Source organism: Raphanus sativus, chromosome 8 (assembly GCF_000801105.2).
Source record: "Raphanus sativus cultivar WK10039 chromosome 8, ASM80110v3, whole genome shotgun sequence".
Taxonomy (NCBI): domain Eukaryota; kingdom Viridiplantae; phylum Streptophyta; class Magnoliopsida; order Brassicales; family Brassicaceae; genus Raphanus; species Raphanus sativus.
This window is the reverse complement of record NC_079518.1, coordinates 5,637,328-5,658,157: the sequence shown is the minus strand read 5'-3', so window position 1 is coordinate 5,658,157 and position 20,830 is coordinate 5,637,328. Positions and strand designations below refer to the sequence as shown.

Here is a 20,830-nt window from a genome sequence, read left to right as displayed (position 1 = left end):
AAAATATGAGTCATTCTAGTAATTAGATAACTAATTTGAGTTATTCTAGTAAACTTCCCTATTATTATTAACTTAAATCTTACCGTTGGAGGAAGCTTGTTGTATCCAACTGATTACCAATCTTGTCTCACCACCCGAATTCGTCGTCTCTCTCATCTGGAATCAAACCAGGATCCTTTGAGTACACAGACCCATAAACTCCAATCAGTTCCTCTAACTCTCCAGACCTGTGGAGCTTGGTCAAAACCCCTGAAGCTTGTCCCTGATGTGGTCACAAGCGGATTCCCTCTGTCAGTGGTGGCTCATGTAGACGAGGTTAACACCAAATCAGTTTCGGGAAAGCTAGAGCTGTTAAATATTGGGTGGTTTATATTGGACAATGGTCCAGAAAAATGTCCAAGATCAATAGAGATCATATCTAAATGGGTATATCCATAGGCATTCATTAGTATTTATTAATTATTTTATTTCTCTAAAATTTTGAAAATACATTTTTTTCTCCAAAATTACAAAACTATTGTTTTCTCTCTAAAACTATAAAACTATATTTTCGGCCAAAACTGAAACTAAACCAAGAAGTTATGTTTTCCACCAAAACTTAGAAATCACGTTTACCCGCCAAAACCGAAACTAAACCAAGAAATCATGTTTTCTGACAAAACCGAGATATCACGTTTACGCCAACACTGAAAAATCACATTTTTCCGCCAAAACAAAAAAAGTCACATTTTCCCATAAAAATAAAAAATCATGTTTATCCGCCAAAACTGAAAAATCACGTTTACCCGCCAAAACCGAGAAATCATGTTTTCTGCCAAAACCGAGATATCATGTTTTCCCGCCAAAACCGAAAATTGTGTTTTCTCGCCAAAACCGAAAATTGTGTTTTCTCGCCAAAACCGAAAAATTGTGTGTTTCTCGCCAAAACAAAAATTATGGTTTTAATGTCAAAACCGTAAATTATGTTTTCCCGTCAAAACCGTATAATTATGTTTTCCCACCAAAATCGTAAAATTATATTTTTCGCTAAAATTATGTTTTCCGCCAAAACTTTAAAATTACGCTTTTTCATCGAATTGTAAGGTATTGAGATTTCATCAAATCGTATTTTTCAAAAAATTGTAAAACTATATTTTACGAAGCCTATGGACATCCATTATCCATTTGATTTTTGTCCATTTAAAACATAAATCAATTGGTCTTTTGTCCAATTAAGCTATTTATTAATTAGACATGTTCATAGCCACCCAAACCAAATTGGACTGATCTAGTGGGCGGTCCGCTCAGTTGACACCTCTAAGAAAAAGAAAGCCACCGAGGTTAAGGCTGATGGGCCTTCGATGTTCCCTTGGCTGCAAAGACGGGCCCTTCCATCCGCTATTTTTACAGAACCACAACTCCGTCTCTCATTTTTTTGATAATCTAGTATCCGACCACTAAGCGTGATCGACTAGCCCACCGGGTTTATACTCATGCCATTACAAGATTTTTAAGCGTCCACTTAAGGGCCCCTGATTACGCGAAGTGGTCTGGAGGGCGAGAGAAGCCCATGTAAATTCTCTCGTGGCCAACGCGGATCGAACCCGGGGCGGTGATATGAACCAAAAAGCTTACTTCCTCTTAACCTAATCTCTCTTAGAGATTAAGTTAATTCTTGGAAGCTTGTCTATTATTAATAATAAGAAACCCTTATATAGGGATACAACTTTGTAGAATATAGAAAATCCTTAAACTAATATAAAAAATAAATCAATTATTAAATAGAAAACTACCAAAACTCTTAATGTAAAATATCATTAATCTATCTAACCATATTCCCATATCATTCTCCCCTCCTTCCAATCGGAGCTTGTCCTCAAGCTCCAACTCTTCATATGCATATGACAGCTTTCATGCATCTTCTCACAAGTTATACTAATCTCCTTTTCTTTGTAGAACTTCGTAACTTCATGTATGCCTCTCCCAACCATGTCGTTATTTTCCTTATGGTTAGGGTTTTCTTGTTCTGAAATTACCTTCAACGGCATGTCTGATTTCAGAGTGATCGTCACATAATCATTTCGAGGTTCCTCCATATTCTTCTCATGAACTTTCTCTACTGTTGCGTTGGTTTGCACGGGTGCTTCCTCATGCACAGCAGCGAAAGTTTCCATCTCTAACATGGCTTCTTCTTTTTTCTTCCTCTCTAGCTCTTTCAACGTTGCTTGAATGCTCTTTGTAATCTCCATTATCTCACCAAGTTGTGCTTTCATGCTGTTATAACTCACAGATAACAATTTCCAGTAATTCTTGTCTCCCATCGAATCGTTCGGCTCTGATACCAAATTGATATGAACCAAAAAGCTTACTTCCTCTTAATCTAATCTCTCTTAGAGATTAAGTTAATTCTTGGAAGCTTGTCTATTATTAATAATAAAAAACCCTTATATAGGGATACAACTTTGTAGAATATAGAAAACCCTTAAACTAATATAAAAAATAAATCAATTATTAAATAGAAAACTATCAAAACTCTTAATGTAAAATATCATTAATCTATCTAACCATATTCCCATATCAGGCGGACACTCCAGCCGGACACTCCAGCCGGAATTCCTTTACCACTAGGCCAACACGCGTTGGTTAACTACTACGTCTCTCATGGAAGACGAAACTCCGAAAGTCATTACTCCAGATCACGTCTTGATGAAGGGGCTTGAGAATCAAAAGGAGTATATCATAGGGCAGTTCTTCCGGTGCAATGCGCCTTCAGGAGGTCTCTTTCGTGCTGTGAAAAATCAAATGTGGGGTAGGAAGTGTAAAATATTCACCCGTAAACTTAGTGAGTCTTCTTATCTCTTCCATATTCTCTGGTAAGTTTAGTAGGGATTGGATGTTGCAACGTGGGTTGTGGGATGTAGATGACTGTATTCAGATAGCTGATGTTTTAAATGTGAAATGGTTGTATACATTAAACTCATAGACCAAAGTTATGACCAGAAATTTTTCAAGCAATCAATTGAACAGTCTGATTATTATATTATTACCAAAAAAAAATAGAAAAATTGTAGCCATAGAAAAAATTATCAAAAAGTCATATATATTCCAATTATAGTTGATAAACTCACAAACTAACTCACAAACAAAAACCAAAAATGTTTGTGGAAACTTTTGATTTGTTTTTCAAAATCAAATTACTTATACCAAAAAGCTTATTTGGGACACATAGGGAAGCTAAGTTTTCCACCGAAGATAACATTGGCGTTAGTACAAAGAGCTCCGCCCAAACCTCCTTTGTCACCTACCAAGTTCAACTCCACATCAACGACGCTGACTCCTTTGCACGGTACTGATTTGCTGCACATGATCTGAACTTCATCTTTTGAAATTGTTGTTCCTCTTACGTTCTTGAACAGCACATTGCTTATCGCAACTTTTGAATCCTACAAACACACACAAAGGTTATATTTTCGTAAATCAAGTGAAGTTTTGGTTTGAGATTTTCTGGGGTATATATACTTACTCCGCCTCTTGTGCCGTAGTTCTGGTCAATGATGATAGGGTTCTTGACGTTTGTCATCATAATATCTTCATAGGTGATGTCCACAGCTGTGCTTGGAGACGAACCACCCCAACTCTTGATTCTAAGACCATTGTCGGTATTTTTTAAGGTGCAGTTCTTAAAGTGAATGCCGGCAACATTCTCCTCGTTCGGGTACTTACCAAGACTACCGACACTTAGGCCGTGTCCGGGGCCACAAGTCACGCGTTCGACGGTTACATTGGTGGAACCACGACCGACTGAGATACAATCGTCTCCTGTCGCTATTAAACTGTCAGCGATGTGAACGTTGACCGCATTGCTCAAATGGATACCATCGGTGTTGGGACTTTCAGCCGGGGCAGTAAGCTTGATGTTTTGGACATTGACATTTTTAGTTTTTACCAAGAACATGTGGAAGGCCTTTGCGTTGACCGAGCTAATGCCGGAAATGTCAAGATTTAAGATGTTTCTGAATTTTAGAGACTGCATGAAGGTGTAAGTATGATCAGTACAAAAATATTAGTTATTGATATTATTATTAACTTAAATCTTACCGTTGGAGGAAGATTACAATTGGCCTTTTGACCACAGCCATCTGCTTTCCAAACGGCTTCACCTTTGCCGTGGAATGTGCCGGGTCCGGTGAGGACGACATTATCGACATGTTCGAATAAGAACCATTCAGGAGTCGGGTATCCGCTTGGTGGAGCGGTGATTGTACCTTGAACTTCGACGGTCACTTTGCTCTTGCATGGACCAGCAAAAATTACTGGACCAGCCAAGAACTCTCCTTTAGGAACTAGTAGCGTTGCTGGTGTGGGACTGGCACACACTTGGATCCATGTGTTTAGAAACGCCTGTCGCACAAATTTTTTAGAAGAAAGAAACCATCTATTATTGGATAAATGTTTCTTGTCATGTGTATTTTACTAATAATAACAGTAACTTACATTAAGAAGCGAAACTCACGCTAATTCCCTAAAATTAAAGAAATCTCACCTTGGAAGAATCGGTGGCACCAGTTCCCACTGCTCCATTCTTAGTAATATCAAAGACCGTAGCGCTGCCGGCAACAGCGGCAAGGTTACGGCGGCCACCGAGATATTCACCATTCGCTATGCAAGAACCTAACACCAAGGCCATTAAGATTAATGAGCCTACATTAGTGTTATTTGCCTTGGCAACCAAACTTCTTGCGCTAGCCATGGTGACTTTTTATTTTTTATTTTTTTGTTTTTTTTATTTTTTTGTTCTTTTAAAAATGTGTTGACAAATTTAAAAGTGATTTGATCATGGGAGGATTCATGTTGTTTTGTAGTGTTCGTTTGTGGGCTATTTTTAGATTTACTCAAATTAAAACGTGATCCGCAAAAAAACAAAGGAAAATTATTAAATATCAATACATTTCTTACAAATTAAGATGAACTACTATTAGATTGTTTTTCTATTTTAGGAACATTAATACTTGCATTACGAATAGGGAAATATATTTTGTGTTAACAAAATATCCTAAATAGTAAATATATTTAAATATTATATATATATATATATATATATCTTAAATAGTTTTTTTAAGTTTTCGTTCCTTAATAATCCCCAGAAGTTGTTTTTTTAAAGAAGCTTATAATGACATTAATAAATATGTATAGCATCTTTCTGAATTTGCAAAAAAAAAAATATTGAATTCATGATTTTTTTTTATAAACGTGTAACTAAACTTGTTGAATGTAATTTGTATGTATATTTAGAAAGGTTTTTCTAATTGTGTATGACATATTTCTTAATTAAATCAATTTGGCCTGATAGTAAAATGGTTCAGCTAGAGCTTCCATTCTGGGTTCGGTAGTATTGGTCATCTATCTATGTTTTAAATGGATTTAATTGTTTATGCGTATCCAGATGCACAACCTCGTGAATAAGGTTTTTATGCCTATTGAACCTTTCCGATCTCTATAGTTATATATAACTTTGGCTTATATTTAAGAAAACATTACTAAATATGTAACATCTTTCTAGAATTCACAAATATATTTTTAAATATGTGTAATATCTTTATAGAACTTAGGTATTAAATTCATAAAGTTATTTCTAAAACAATAGAAAATATATATTTATTTAAGAATATCTTACTACATATACGCATAATTAAAATCAGTAAGGTATTATATACATATATATATATATGTATTCATGAGGTATTTTCTAAATACACATCTAAGAATGTATTTTTAAATACACATTTAAGAAGGTATTTTTAAATACACTTTTAAAATAAAATTCTAAAACTATGACGATATTACACATATTTATCGATATCTTCCCAATTTATAGAAAATAATATATTTATTTAGTAATGATTTCCCAAATGCATACATGCATATAGCTCAAATTGAATAAAACCTTACTAAGCTCTTTTTAAAATGTTTCCCGAAAAAGTTTCAAAAAGGAAATTTTGAATTTTTTGTTTTAAATCTGAATTTTCTATTTAAATATTTATTGATTTAATATATTTATTGATTTGAATTTATTGATTTATAATTTTATTTAAATTTTTAATGAAACATAATTTGATCATTTATACCCTTATGTGCTAGTTTGAAAAAAAAAATATGTTTTAGCCTCTAAGACCACTTCTCAAATATAAACGCAAAAATGATTTAAGGATGTAGCCTCTGATTCTTATTACATTGGGAGCTCAAAAATCATGGAGAATATAGAATAACGAAAGAACGTTTCCCTATGCATCGCCCAACCGGAGGATATGGACGATGCTTCAATGGGATTCTCGATAATATAGCTCGTCTTCTTGGTGTGATCATATGATATAATAATAAGCTTTGATATCAAATGATCTGAAAATTTCAATACACACAAAAATTCCCGAGGATCGCTCTTTATCGTATCATAGTCAGATGATACCTTACTAGGGAGGGCTAGCTTCAGCTATTGCTTCCTTTAGTTATAGTATTTATGGATACGAATGGCACATCAAACCGTGCTTCATGGATGTTTGTAAGGAAAATATGTATGATAATTTTTTTTACTTTGATATGATCAATATCTGTAAATTTAATCAAACATTATCAAAAAGAAAAATATTATTTGTAAGATTTACAGAAGAAGAAAAAAAGTATTTGTAAAGGTGAAAATGATATGTAAAATAATTATATAGATAGTTTTCTCTGGTGTTAAAAAAAGATAGTTTTCTATAATAATTATTTGTAATGTATTTGTCGATATATCTTATTACTAATTAAAATGATCGTGACATATGTCAATCAAAATTTTAAGATTATGACACATGTCAAAAAAAATTATTATATAAAATTTGGTTCGTCAAATTTAGAAAAGAAAAATTATATAACATAATATATATATTTGGACTTTAGAAAACAAATTATTATCAAATAATTATTTTCAGTTAAGATTAAATAACTTTTTTAAATTGGTATTTTTACAATTCGTTTTTTAATATCACTACTATTTTAAAAATTGCATTTGTTAATTAAATAGGTTTTAGTATAATGTTTATCATCAAATTCTCAAAAGGAAAAAAAAATCACTATTAAATAAAATTTTATAATTTTTCTTTATCAGAATTTACAAAGAAAAGAAAATAAATTCACTTTATGTTAGAATTTAATAAATAAAAATTTATTTCACAAATCTATTTTATTAGAATTTTAGAAAAAGAAAATTATTATCACATAAACGCTTAAAATTTTTTACAAAGATGATCATGAAATATGAGTCATGACAATATATATTTTATTATTGTGACATGCGTTTAATTTCTTGATAGAATTCAATATTTTCAATATACTTACTACATCGTATGATGCTGTCATAATTTTCTGTAAATTATGATGTTGTTATCATACAAGAGTATGTGTTATTGTGATGAATATGTGTTTTTGCATATAAGACAAACTATATAATTTAATAAAAAGAAAATTTTCTACTAAAAAGAAATTAGTTGTTGAAAAAACTTAAACTAAAATGAATGATAGAATCCTATAAATATAAGAAATATTTTAATGAAAAATATTAAATAAAAAAACTAATTATAAAATAAGTAAAAAACATAGAATCAATAAAATTGTAACAGTAATCTAAGTTTTTTATAAATAATTATCTGTCTTTTTAATAGAAAGAATGAGGGTTTCTAAGAAGAAAGTATTGTTGAGGAATCAGCCATGGAAGAACAAGAAGAGAAGAAGACGAGAGAGATCCAGAGATGATGATAGATCACAACCAAACCATATTCCTCTTGATCTAACCTTGGAGATACTCTAAAGACTTCCTGCAAAACCAATCGTGAGATACCAATGTGTGTCAAAGCTCTGGTCTTCTTTTATCACGCTTCCCAGTTTTATCAACTCATTCACGTCGGTCCTCTGCACGGCCACCACGTCTTCTGCTAACCTTTGAATTTCACAAAAAGCAATTAATTTTTTCTTTTTCCTCAAAACCAGAACCCTGATGGGTCTTATTCTCCGGCAAAACACTTATTATGATAGCGTCCAGGGCCTGATTTTATTATATGGATCCCGGATCTGGAACCCAAGCTTGCGTCGGGTTTCAACCTTAACCACATCCCAAAGAGCACATTCCCACCTCGCTTGATCGTCGTAAGTCTTTTTTAGGTTACGATCCATTTGAGGGTAAACACAAAGTACTGTCCTTATATTATGGAAGTAATTCTGTAAAGCCTCTTATCCTTACATTGGGAGGAAGCTGCCCTATGCGTCAATGGGATTCTGTATATATTATGAAGCGCTTGATACTGATGGTCATCGTATAATAATGAGATTCGATGTCAAATCTGAAAGCTTCAGTCTTATAAAATATCCAGACTGCTCTCGTAACTTATGAGGGAAGGCTAGCCTTGGTTACTCGTGACTTTCCATGTGGTGATGGTGAATTATATATTTTGAAAGATACACATGTACACGAATGGACGCGTCAGTGCTTGTCTCATGTACGTTTTAAGAGCAAATGGAGGAATCATATATGCAATTCAAAGGTATTACTGATGCTGGTGAGCTTGTTTTTGCACCAAAAAGTTTTGTTGAATCGTTATATTCTATATTTCGATCCAAGAAGAAACAGTACTCGAGAAGCCTTCTTTGAAGGATTTATGGATGATGAATTTAGACGCAGTGGTCATGGAGTTCTTAACGACCGAACAGGCTCTATGAGTGTTTACGTAAATTATTATAAAGTGGTAATGCAGCGCCTCCATTTGCTAAATGCTCTTCAATGTTTTTGTTTTCGTTTCCCCTTCCAATGACATTTAATGTTTTTATGAAACTATGTAATTTTGTTAATGTCTTTTGATTTTTGTTGTGATTCTTCTTTGATCATTCCTCATTTAATGTACTATATATATTTCTCTTTTTGTTAGAACGGTTGCATATATTATAGTTGCTAGCTAGCGACTTAATGTATTACAACACCCTCAATAGAGATCCTTAAGAAGTAGTCTTTGGAGAAAAATAATTAAATAATCAGTGGATCCACTAAAAGTTAAAAATTTAATATTTAAAATCCTTAAATAAGTACTCATTCTTACTGAATCTCTTGCACTATTTGCGGACCCCACTATATGTGGCGGTCCGCGATTGGTTGATATTTTCAATTTTTTAGTCTGAAAAAAATAATAGTTAAAAATTTATATAACACTATTTGTAAGGACTTCAACGGAGTATCACCATTGAAAGTGCTCTTAGAAATGTCCACCCTTAATTACTTGCATGCATGGTCCTACCTATAAGTGGACACAAATTTAATATCCAGATTTCTAAAGATATTTAAATGATTTGTTTTGTTTCTTACAAATAATTAATCACTAGAACGATTCGATCTATACTTATCTGGATATTCAGTGACTAGATATCCAGAAATATTTTTATTTTTAATCAGATACCTGTTTAAATCCATACAAATATTTTTTTTAAAAAAAAACAAAAATCCAACATAATATAAAACAATAATATTTTATTACAAAAGTGATATAATTTTAAAAACTCATTTAATAAATAAAAAGTTTGTAAAACTTACATAAAATTTAATAATCGTATAATTCATATACATAATTCCTTAAAGATAAGTGTATATATGCATATAGTATTGGATCAGATATTCGTCACTAAAAATATTAATATTTGTGATTTGTTTTGTTTCTTATGATGTTATATATTATTATTTGTTTTACTTCATAGCATTACAAATATATTTTGTTTATAGAATTTGGATATAATTTTTTTTGTTCAAATCAAAATGAATAGTAAATTAAATCAAAATTTACAAAATATATTGTCGAGTCCTACTCCCACCACACGATTCTCTTTTGTCTATCCCATTCCGTTAGTCACGCCACATAATCTCCATCCTAATAAGTTTGGTCTTTGATTGATTAATTGCATTAGTCTTACCTCTTTTTTTAATATATTTGTTCATCTTTTTTGCACCGAATTGATTACTATTTTATTGCATATCTTCTCTTGTTTTCTTCTCACATTACCTCCTCCTTTTTTGGTTAAAGGTCACGGGCACTTTATTCTTCCCATTCATATATTCTGTAACTTTTTTGGATGGTTGATATGTCTCAAAAACGAGAAGTGCCTACTCTGTCATAGACTCATAGTCATCTCCCCAAATTAGTCAATGTTGCTGGAAGTTGTTTAATCTCATTTTCTGTTGACAATTTATTTGTTCGTTTCTAAAAAATCCTAGAATCTAATTTCAATGTTAGATTACAGTCTCAGATAATGATGTATTGTCTAAATGTCTACTACAGAAAAGCCTAGCTATCCTGTCCAGGTAAAGAAATTTGAATTTTTACAGTCTCTTCAATTAAGTTGCATTTCTTATTAGTATATCTACTAGGGTCGGCCCGCCCTACGGGCGGGAAATTAAAATAAAAACTATTTAATACTAATTTATGAAGCATTTAAAATCATTATAAAAGATGATAATATATACAAACAAATAATGAAACTAATTCTGCGATCATATTGTTATTTTTAATAAATATTTTTTTGTTTGAATTAAAATGCAAAATTAGCAAAAATAATTCAGAAAATGTAATAATATATAAAGTATTATTATTTATATTTCAGTTTTACATAATAAAAACATAAAGTTTAAATAAAGAATACTAAATTTATTTCAAGAAGATCTAAGTTTTTAAAACACTTTTACACAAGTTATTTCCTTCATGATAACAAATTAGTTTACCTCCAAGCTAATAATTTAAAATATAATAGTTAAAATAATTAAATCTCAATTATAAAACACTATATAGTTTAATAATATCATAAATAAATAAAATTAACAGGAAAAGATGTTTTCGAATATATTTGTGTCGGATCATACTTATATTTGGAATGAAATATTAGTGAAACTTTAGTGTTTTACTGTTAAATCTCAATTTTAAAACATTATATATAGTTTAATAATATCATAAATAAAAAAGTTTAACAGGAAAAGATGTTTTCGAATATATTTGTGTCGGATCATAATTATATCTAGAATGAAATATTAATGAAACTTTAGTGTTGTACTGGTTATGTTTTGTAACTTATTCTAGCTTTTGTTGAACTATGTTTAGTAACAAAATTATGTGTTAGGAATTATTTTCATGCTATTTTAAAATATTATTTTATAAATTAATGAAAGAGTATTCTTTCTCATTGCATGTGTTTTACGTTGGATTTGTAAAAGAAATGTATAATAATGTTTGTGGTTGTTTAAGAATGATTAGGTGTTGAGAGATTATATGATAAGATTTAGTATTCATGATCTTGATGGTTGTGTTTTTAGTAAGAAATTGCTACGTAGAAATATAAATTTAAGTTGTAACGTCAAACAATTAGATGCTATTAATTTAACCAACGTTTCATAGAATATGTCAATTTACTTGTGTTATAAGGTAATGTTTATATGATGATGGTTAGACATCAACGGTGTATGGTTTTTCTTTGTTGTTATATTGTGTAGAGTACTTCTTACCGTAAGATTTTTCATTATAACTATTATTGACAAACTTCAATTTTCAGGACTAAAAAAAGAAAGACCAAAAAGAACGGAAAGAGCAGAAGATGAAGTAGTCTATTTCATAACGCATAATAAATAGTCATGATTGTAAGAGAAAAAAAAGAAATGAAAAATATTTTCTTTCACATAATTCCAACAGTCACACGCTATTTTCGGTTAGTTTTAAACCCGGAGCATAAGAACAACATTATTGGTGGTTATTGCTTTGAAGTTCTATATATATATATATATATATATGTGTATGTATATGTTACATATGCATATACAATTATGGATTTTTAATTTTACGGGAAATCCAACCGAAATTATCTTAATTTTTTTGTTTGAATTTTAACTTTAATTATATATTTATTTTAACATATAAATATTATAAATATTTAAGTAGTTAAATAAGTATAAAATAATTTAAAATAATTTATTTGGTTTAAGGGAATTTACAATATATTGTTGGTCCAACACTATGATCCAAAAACATTACTGAGTGTAATTAAAAGCAATGACCATGGCTTAAGTTTTTTTTTGGGTTTATAGTATATATGATAATTTTCTTCAGTGGGACACACTACCAGCCACAAAAAGTTTTACTAATTTACTCGCAAGATTTTGTCTTCAGAATTCACAATTGCAATAATGTTTTGTACTTAAACTATGTACGAAGCGAAATTAGCATTATATTACCCTAAGAATAACGATAAAAGTTTTGTTTTTTTGGTCAAAAATAAAATATTTCTTTATAATAGAAAAAATAGATAGGTTGTTTGACTCAAACGTAGACGACTACCTATAACGGAAAAGCATAAGCATTATTTAAATACATAGTACTTCAAACGTTTATCCTTTCATTTTCAACCCAATCCATTTGCGGCTTCTTGACGACTTGCGAAGTTGGGTCGTCCATCTTGCTCGGCACACTACTAATTGGTTCTCTAGCAGCAATCAAAGATGCTCCACCACTTCTCCCTCCAGATTCGACCTTAGCAGGAATTGGTTTGTCACCTCCCATGTCGCCACCATCGTTATCACCTCCCCCTGATAGAGACGGATGGTATGAACAAACAAAACGTAGTCAAGTAATGCAACAACATAATAACATTAGACTTACATTTTCAACGAAATCGGGGAGTGGCAGACGTCCACGTTAAGAATGCGTGATAGTGAAGCTTTGACGGCTTGCTGTGAAATTATATGTAGTCAACTTGACATGGAAAGTGATGTCTTCCTTTACATGCCTGTAAAAAAAACGGAGGCATCCGAAAGTCTCTTACCCTGAATCCCCATGTGGTCTCTATGTCGAGGATATCCATCTGAGTATCCTCAGGGCCAAGTTCCCGTCGCATCCGTTTTCAGGAACGGCAATAATGGAAGTAAGAAGCAAATTCATATGGATATCCTCGACATAGAGACTAAAATAAGAAAAGAATATTAAATCAGTATTAGACCACATTTATCACCAACACAGGCTTGGGTGATAATTTATACCTCAATAGATGTCCGTACTTTCTTTTCACTAAGTATTCTCATACTTCTGCTTCTTATTACCAGCTTTCAGTCTTTGTCAAGGAAGACTGCATTCAATTGGGAAGGTAAGCAAAAGACCGAACTATTAATAACCAATAGCAACATCTCAACATGGAAGGTAAGAGAGGTACACACCTTCCTTTTAAGAAGTACATGAGAACAAATTCAAGTGACTCCAAATCATCCCTACGGCTTTGTTCTGTGATAAAAGGAACCGTTGCACTTCAGAATAAAGTTTATAGAATAATTAGAATGTTAGAAACTAAATGAACTGGCGTATCTAGCGGTTCCAGTCAAGTTTTTGTTTTCCCTGAGATACAGAAAATATTAGGATTATAGTTGCTAAGCTAATGCATCATATACTGCAATCATCGAAATTGTTTATAGTCCTAGCAATTCATCAAAACTATTTTCTCATATACTAATCCAGCTTCACACAAACTGGGATAATCAGATAAAGAGGCTATACAGCTACTAAAATGGGAGCAAGACCTTCTTATTCCAACTGAGAGAACACGTACCAAAACTCTTTTTTATGTCTCCAAACATTTATACACACTAAAATAAAAATGAAGCTAAGATTATAAAATAAGAGACTAAAACCTCGACATAGAGACTAAATAAAAAGAAAAGAATATTAAATCAAGTATTAGACCACATGTATCACCAACACAGGCTTACCATAAGAAATTATTTTTAAACAATTTAACCGAATTTGAAATCAAGATAAACAAAGACACACCTACGGTTTTGGGTACAACAGTGCCGTAAAATCCAATAACGATCCTGCCTGCAAGTATTAGCAACAGAGAAAACAAAACAAAAAAAAAAGTTAAAAGGGAGCAAATGGTAAAGAAGAGAACCCAAAAAACTAAAGACTGTTTGACTTGAAGAAACAATTTATATATGAGTCCCTTTTACCTAAGCTCTGGCCCTCGACATCAATATCGAAGTATACTCTGTGTGTAACATGGTAATTGGGAAAGTAAGCAAAAGGCCGCACTATTAACAACCAATAGCAACATCTCAACATGGAAGGTAAGAGAGGTACACACCTTCCTTTTAAGAAGTACATGAGAACAAATCCAAATGACTCCAAATCATCTCTACTGCTTTGTTCTGTGATAAAAATCATTGCAATTCAGAATTAAGTTTACAGAATAATTAGAACTGCATGATAGAGTTTGATGAAGGTATTAACAAACACTGGAGCTCTTATTCAAGCCAGATAAGAGATCCAATTTAATAGAAACGAATCTGTAACCGACCGATTGCTAGGCCAGTAGGATGAAGATGAATAGATCCCTGGAAACTCTAAATCCGATTGATTGCTGGATCATGAGGAAGAAGACTCAGTTTCAATGAGAACCCAAAAATCGCCAATAGCAGAAAAGAAAGGGCGATAAAAGAGAAAATAAGGAACGCAGCGTTTCGAATACCTCTATGTTGATAGGGTTTGATAATAATAACGCGCACACAAAAAACAAAAAAGCCCAACAGGGTGAAAATAACGCGCACACAAAAAACAAAAAAGCCCAACAGGGTGAAAATAAATGAAACGCAGAGTTTGACACGTGTCGCATTCTCAGCTTTCTAATTTATGACGTGGCATCTGACGTGTCAGCAGGAGGGATCCAACCTTTCTTTATATATATAGATGTATGATGGCAATATAGAAATTATTGTATACCCAAGAAGTTCAGTCACACACAATAGTCAATAGAGAGACTACGGACGATGTTTAGTTACTTAGACCACTTCCATAAGTTTCTTATCCAAAATATTTCCACAAAATAATACTAAAAATCAGAAAGTAGAAGAAAGAAACAAATATTTGAGAACTTATATCTTAAACAGAATATTTTAAAAACCTCTGATTAGATACTGCAAAGAGACATATCACGTTTTTGATGATTGATTATGTTATTAAAATTAAAGCTTAAATACAATAATGACAAATACAAAAGATACTACTAATATTTTATTGTTAAGAAGCATCCTACCATTAAGATCATCTCCAGTGGTTAAAACTATTTCTTACTCAAATATACTATTTTAAAATATAGTAACTCTATAATATAACTATGATATGCTCCAATTGTACTCTACTTTAAAATAGAAAATAGATTGATAAACAAAAAAAACTTACACTATATATAAAGTAAACCTATTTTTACTTTATAATAAAATAAAAAATAGAGTATCACGGATTTACGGAAACATTTTTATTCTAAACTCCATTTTAAAGTGAAAAGTAAGTGGGATTGGAAATGCTGTCCCATGATGTGTGTATTGGTGTCTCCATAGCGATCAATGAGATGCCCCAGTCCCTTCACACTCCCTCAATCCTCACATTATGTTACTCGGCCTCTCACTTTCTCCTTCTCTGCTTTTATCTTTTCCTATTGTTTCTTTCTTCTTTTTCATAAAGTTAAATCACCACAAAATATTCAAGCTTTTGTTTTGATTGATATAATTGTAAAGAGTTTTGATATATAAAAAATAAACTATTTGCAAAGTTACACAATAATAACTCAGTATTTCGATGAACATCCCAAAATTTAGAAACCCCTAAATTCATCATTTTGATGTTTCATTTGTTACTCGGTAAAAATATTTATGGCAGTAGGAAAAAGAACGTACTTGGACCTTTGAATATGGTACATTATTAGGTTGTCTCATGACTACAAAGGGATTGAATGGAAAACAATATATATGATTAAATTGTAAAATTAAAGCCCTAAGCATCTAAATTAAAAACTGCAAACTATTTTCTTTTCTAACCAAAAATATAAAACTACATACAGAATATCGTCTTGCTATCAGGCGGATGTAAATCGTCTAAGAACATTTCCAAAAAAAAAAAATTCTTTTAAAAACAAAATAATTCTATAAAAATTTGAGTTTTGTTTCAACTTTATTCTATTTCAGAGTAAAATATATAATCATGAGCAAAAAAAATTATTATTACATTTATGGAGTAAATCTACTGTTTATTTCATTATAGAGTGAAAATAAAAATGAAGTATAATTGTATTTTTAATTATAATTCTATTTTAAATTGAATTATGGAACGTCGTTGGAGATATTTGCAGTTGGCTAACGGAAATATATGTTTTCTTTTCATCTCATGACACTTTATGGACAACATTCATATACAACTAAGTTGAAACAACATTATCTCGCTCCGGTGGTACAGCAATTACAACAACAAAAAAATTCCTAGTAATAATAATTGTATTTTATCTTATTTTATCTTTCGCCAAAAAGTACATATTTATTTTTATTAATTTATCACTAAGACCACATTTATTTTGTACGACTTTAATAGGAAAAAAATGAAATACAAATCAAATGAATCATGTAAATGCTAACCGGAGAAAACCAAACTTTCTGGTTTTCTTATAGTACAAAGCAAGAATGATTATGACTACGTGATGATAAAATTACTGGTGCATTTTAAATCAGCTTTATGTAAGTGTGGTTTTATCTGGCCATCTGAAATAATGTACATTTTGGGTTTGCTTGAAGATCGGGAAAGTTGAGAACTATAGAAAACAACATAAAGTGATTTTACATAAGAAAGCATCTCGAGGCTATCTAATGATTAATAGGAAACTGTAAATGTCGATTATTTTAGGAGGCTGAATTAGAAAGAAAAATGTTTATAAAGAACACAAAATGCAGCTTTTAACTAATCAATACTAACAATCGAAACTAGTATAAGGGGCTTGAATTTGGTTACAACTCCTCAGCTACTAAGAAACGATGACAAGACGAAATAGATGGGGGGAAAAAATTCAAGAGGTCCATTGATTTAAATAAAGCATCAACAGAAGTATAGAACTACTCAAATTACGATCCATGTTTTCATCTCAACGAAATTAGTCGAAGTTAAAAATAAAATAAAAAGTGGTTAATTACCTTTTTTATTATAAAGTAGTCGTATAGGCAAAAAAGCTGATCAACCTCTTTGAAATCATCTCATCCTAGTGGACCCACAATCAACCATTATCACCTATTCAGTCCCCATTTGCACCTAACGAGTAACGACTTTAAACTAAAAACACAAAGAAATGTCAACAATTTCTAAAGAAAAATAAAAAACTTAAAGAGCTTAATCCTATATAAGAACACACTACTTCTCAGTACATCCACAATATCACATTGTCTTTCTCTTCTCCCTATCACACTACACAACACATCATGGCTTTCTCCACTAGAACCAGCTCCCTCTTCTTCTTCTTCTTCTTCTTCTTCTTCTTCACAACACTTGTTCTTCTTTCCACTCAAATCAATGCAAGAGATAGCAACTTCTTTGGAAAATTCCACCGAGAATCCTCCAAAGACCAAAGCCCTAACAATGTCCTCCCTCTCAAGACCAGCCAAAAAACCACAGTAGAAGAGTCCTTCCCAAACAAGAAAGACCAAGAACAAGACCCTACCTTTGTCCCCGAGTCCGAAAACGGCTATGGCTTATATGGTCACGAGACCACCTACAACAACAACAAAGAAGAGTTCAACAACAACAAGTACGATGAAAAGTTCAACGGTGAGACTTTCTCAACTCCAAGACTGAGCGAGACCGAAGAGTCTTACAACAACTACGACGAGAAGTACCCCAAGAAGACGGAGAGCTACGACAACAAGGAAGAGTTCAACCAAAAGTACGATGAAAACGTCAAGGAAGAGTCTTTCTCTGAGAACAATGAAGACAAGAGAAGCTTCTACAACTCAAACGCTTACGGAACCGAGTTAGAACGTGAAACGCCGTACAAAGGTTACAGCCACAATATGGAGAGACAAGGCATGAGTGACACAAGATTCATGGAGAAAGGTAACTACTATTACGACCTTTACAACGATAGAAACCACGGCCATTTCTACCGGAAGCCTCATCAGAAAAGCCCTGCCGGTTATTATTCTTCTCAGGCGACCGAGAATAACTACGACCAGTCGTACAACAACTACAACAACGAGGAGGAGAAGAGCTTCAAGGATCCTTACAACTCTAAGTGGGAGAAGAACATGATGAATGAACAGCCTGAGGAGTTCGATGAGGAGCAAGGAGACCAGTTCAAGCCTTGATGAATACTACACTCTTGAAAGTATTTTTCTTTTATTTCAGCTAAGTTATGTTACGTATGGTTGATTAGTCAAACTAAATCAGTGTTATCACTACAACAAATTAAAAGTGAAAAAGGAGAAATGGGTTTGTGTGTGTGTTTTCAGTTGAAATGTGTTTGCTTTTGCATATAATATTCGGAGGAAAGAAAGATTATATATATATATACTATTATGGTGCTTCTTTATCTTATTTTCTTACTTAATTTAATCACTTTTGGTTACTTTGTAACAAATATATGATTAAGGACTATCAGACAATGGATCCATATTTTGAAGGGACCAAACGTGACTGCTTTTAATGATTTATAATGGGGGACATGAAGATGCCCATTCCTCCTTGCAGAGGTGCCAAAGAGACACTAATAATTACCTGCACTGCTGCACAACCAACATTTTGGTTTTGAGTCTAGAAAACACATATCATAACCAAAAAACATATAGTATACGGTCTTTAGATCGACATATTGTAAGTGCCACAAAAATCGACTGTGCCTCTGAATATTAGTTGAGATGGATACATGAATAGTTACAAAGCTTGTACTCAGTTAATGGCCATAAGGGGTGTAATCCCAACTATAACGGCCTTTTTACTACATAGCTCCGCTTTAATTGGAGACTGTATACAAATAAGAAACATAACTTCACAGATAGCTAACAAACAATCAAACACACAGAAACACCAGAGTATCACAACATTAATTTTTAGCTAGGTTGTCGACCTATACGTTTGGTTGCCACTATTCGTGTTTATGGCCTTCGTAGCATATGTATAGGAGTGAAAATGTATTGTTTATATTTTATAATACGATTTAGGCCAACATTGATATATGGGTGGAAAAGACAACATAAACGCCGTGACAAGTAAAAGACAAGGATACTTCATAGGCCAGCAATGAGAATCCCATCTCTTGACGAGAAAAAGAAGACTTCCAGTTCCGTTAATCACGGCCAACATAAAGGACAGTTAATTTCCCTTTTTCCTGATTAATTATAGATTCTACACCTTTTTATAACTAGAGACCCGACTAATGTTTGGTCGGAAATTTTTAATAACTTATTGAGTTATTTCATTTAAATATTAATACTTTTATCTATTTAGATGTTTTATCAAATTTAACGTATAAAGGAATATTAAACCACTCATATGAAAATATGTGTTAAAAATATCTTATGAGTTTCTCCAAAAAAAATCAAATGAGTTATTCATCTTATCAACTTACAATGCATTTTTGAAAAATAATAGTCTCGAAAGAATTAAAATAACTTTTTATAAAAAAATATAAATAATTTAGAGTAATTTTATCTCTAAATACTATTCCCTCCATATCATTTTAAGTGGTTTTTAAGAATTTTAATTTCATTTCAAAATAAGTGATGTTCTCATTTTTCTAGATAAAATTTAATGTCACTTAAATTTTTTAATCAATTACAAAATAGTGGGAGTATTATAGAGTTAAAATAGTAATGACTTGAAAATCCTCTTATACCCATTAAGAGGTTGGTAATGGACTTATGAACATGCTTTTAGTCATGGAGTTTTGTAATAATACCAAAGTGTTAACCATTTTGAATAATCCAAAACAAATTTTTATTTTGTAATAGTTAATTTATTAGCATATCGAAATGTCCCAAATGCACATGTGTGTTAGGTTATACAATATCCGATGATATCATAAGAGGCGTTTTTGTGAATTTTATTTGTTAATATATTTTTTCATTCTAACTAAATATTTATTGTTACAACAACATAGTTTTATATTAATTGTTTTTTTTGATAAAAATATAATGGATTATATATTTTTGTTGTTTTATGAACAAAAAATATATAACCTCTATCTCTATATATTATTTTAGAAGTCAATTTTTTACGTATCTCATTCACCTTGTTTTTTAAAATAATTAATTACAGTGATAACTTTAATGAATAAAATTTATTATTAAAATACCATTATTAATATTTTAATTAACTTTTTAATATTTTCTTTCCAAATCACCGGTTTATCAAAACGGAAATATATTCAATTAATATATAACACTTTTAAACATTTAATTTAAATAAAAACGAATTTTCTTTTATATAACTCAAAAAGGAATTTAATATAAAAGAAAATATATGTAATATAAATCTATTAATATATATCATATATTTATATATATATATACTATAATTAAATAAAAATAAATATTATATAGATATATCAAAAGAATGTAATATCAAAAACTAAAAATATTTAATTTATAAATATATAACAGTTTCTTTTATATTTTATAAAATGTTATAATTAAAAATGTACTCCTTTAAAATCTCAAATTCACAAAAAATATAAATTATATTCCTAAATCGCGTTTGTTAAATTATTTTTTATGACATTATAATTTATAATATTTCATTAATAAAATAAATACATCAAATTAGAAAGAAATATGTTTTAATATATTAAAACATTTTTTCTTATTTAGAAATATGGTCACGTTAATTATAAAATATTTTTAAGGATATAATATTAAAAGTTCTAATTTATATTTTCACGTTACTTATACATCATAATTACTATTTACTTTTATTTTAATCATTTTTTTATTTCTAAGTCAATTTTTCTA

General features: G+C 31.1%; 2 protein-coding genes and 1 pseudogene across 2 annotated transcripts; 2 read left to right on the top strand and 1 right to left on the bottom strand.

Moving 5' to 3' along the window:
* Positions 1–3,055: 3,055 nt before the first annotated feature.
* LOC108837454 (exopolygalacturonase clone GBGE184-like) lies at positions 3,056–4,784 on the bottom strand. The gene is made up of 4 exons (XM_056991967.1): positions 4,523–4,784; positions 4,078–4,380; positions 3,503–4,006; positions 3,056–3,422 (listed from the first exon to the last, which is right to left on the bottom strand). Exons 1-4 carry the CDS (start codon positions 4,727–4,729, stop codon positions 3,192–3,194), a joined length of 1,245 nt encoding a protein of 414 aa, XP_056847947.1. The 5' UTR covers positions 4,730–4,784; the 3' UTR covers positions 3,056–3,191.
* A 2,894-nt stretch (positions 4,785–7,678) lies between these two features.
* On the top strand, positions 7,679–8,816 carry LOC108819787 (putative F-box protein At1g47730; annotated as a pseudogene).
* An 8,434-nt stretch (positions 8,817–17,250) lies between these two features.
* On the top strand, positions 17,251–18,414 carry LOC108821972 (protein E6-like). The gene has a single exon (XM_056991561.1). It carries the CDS (start codon positions 17,309–17,311, stop codon positions 18,188–18,190), a length of 882 nt encoding a protein of 293 aa, XP_056847541.1. The 5' UTR covers positions 17,251–17,308; the 3' UTR covers positions 18,191–18,414.
* Positions 18,415–20,830: the final 2,416 nt, after the last annotated feature.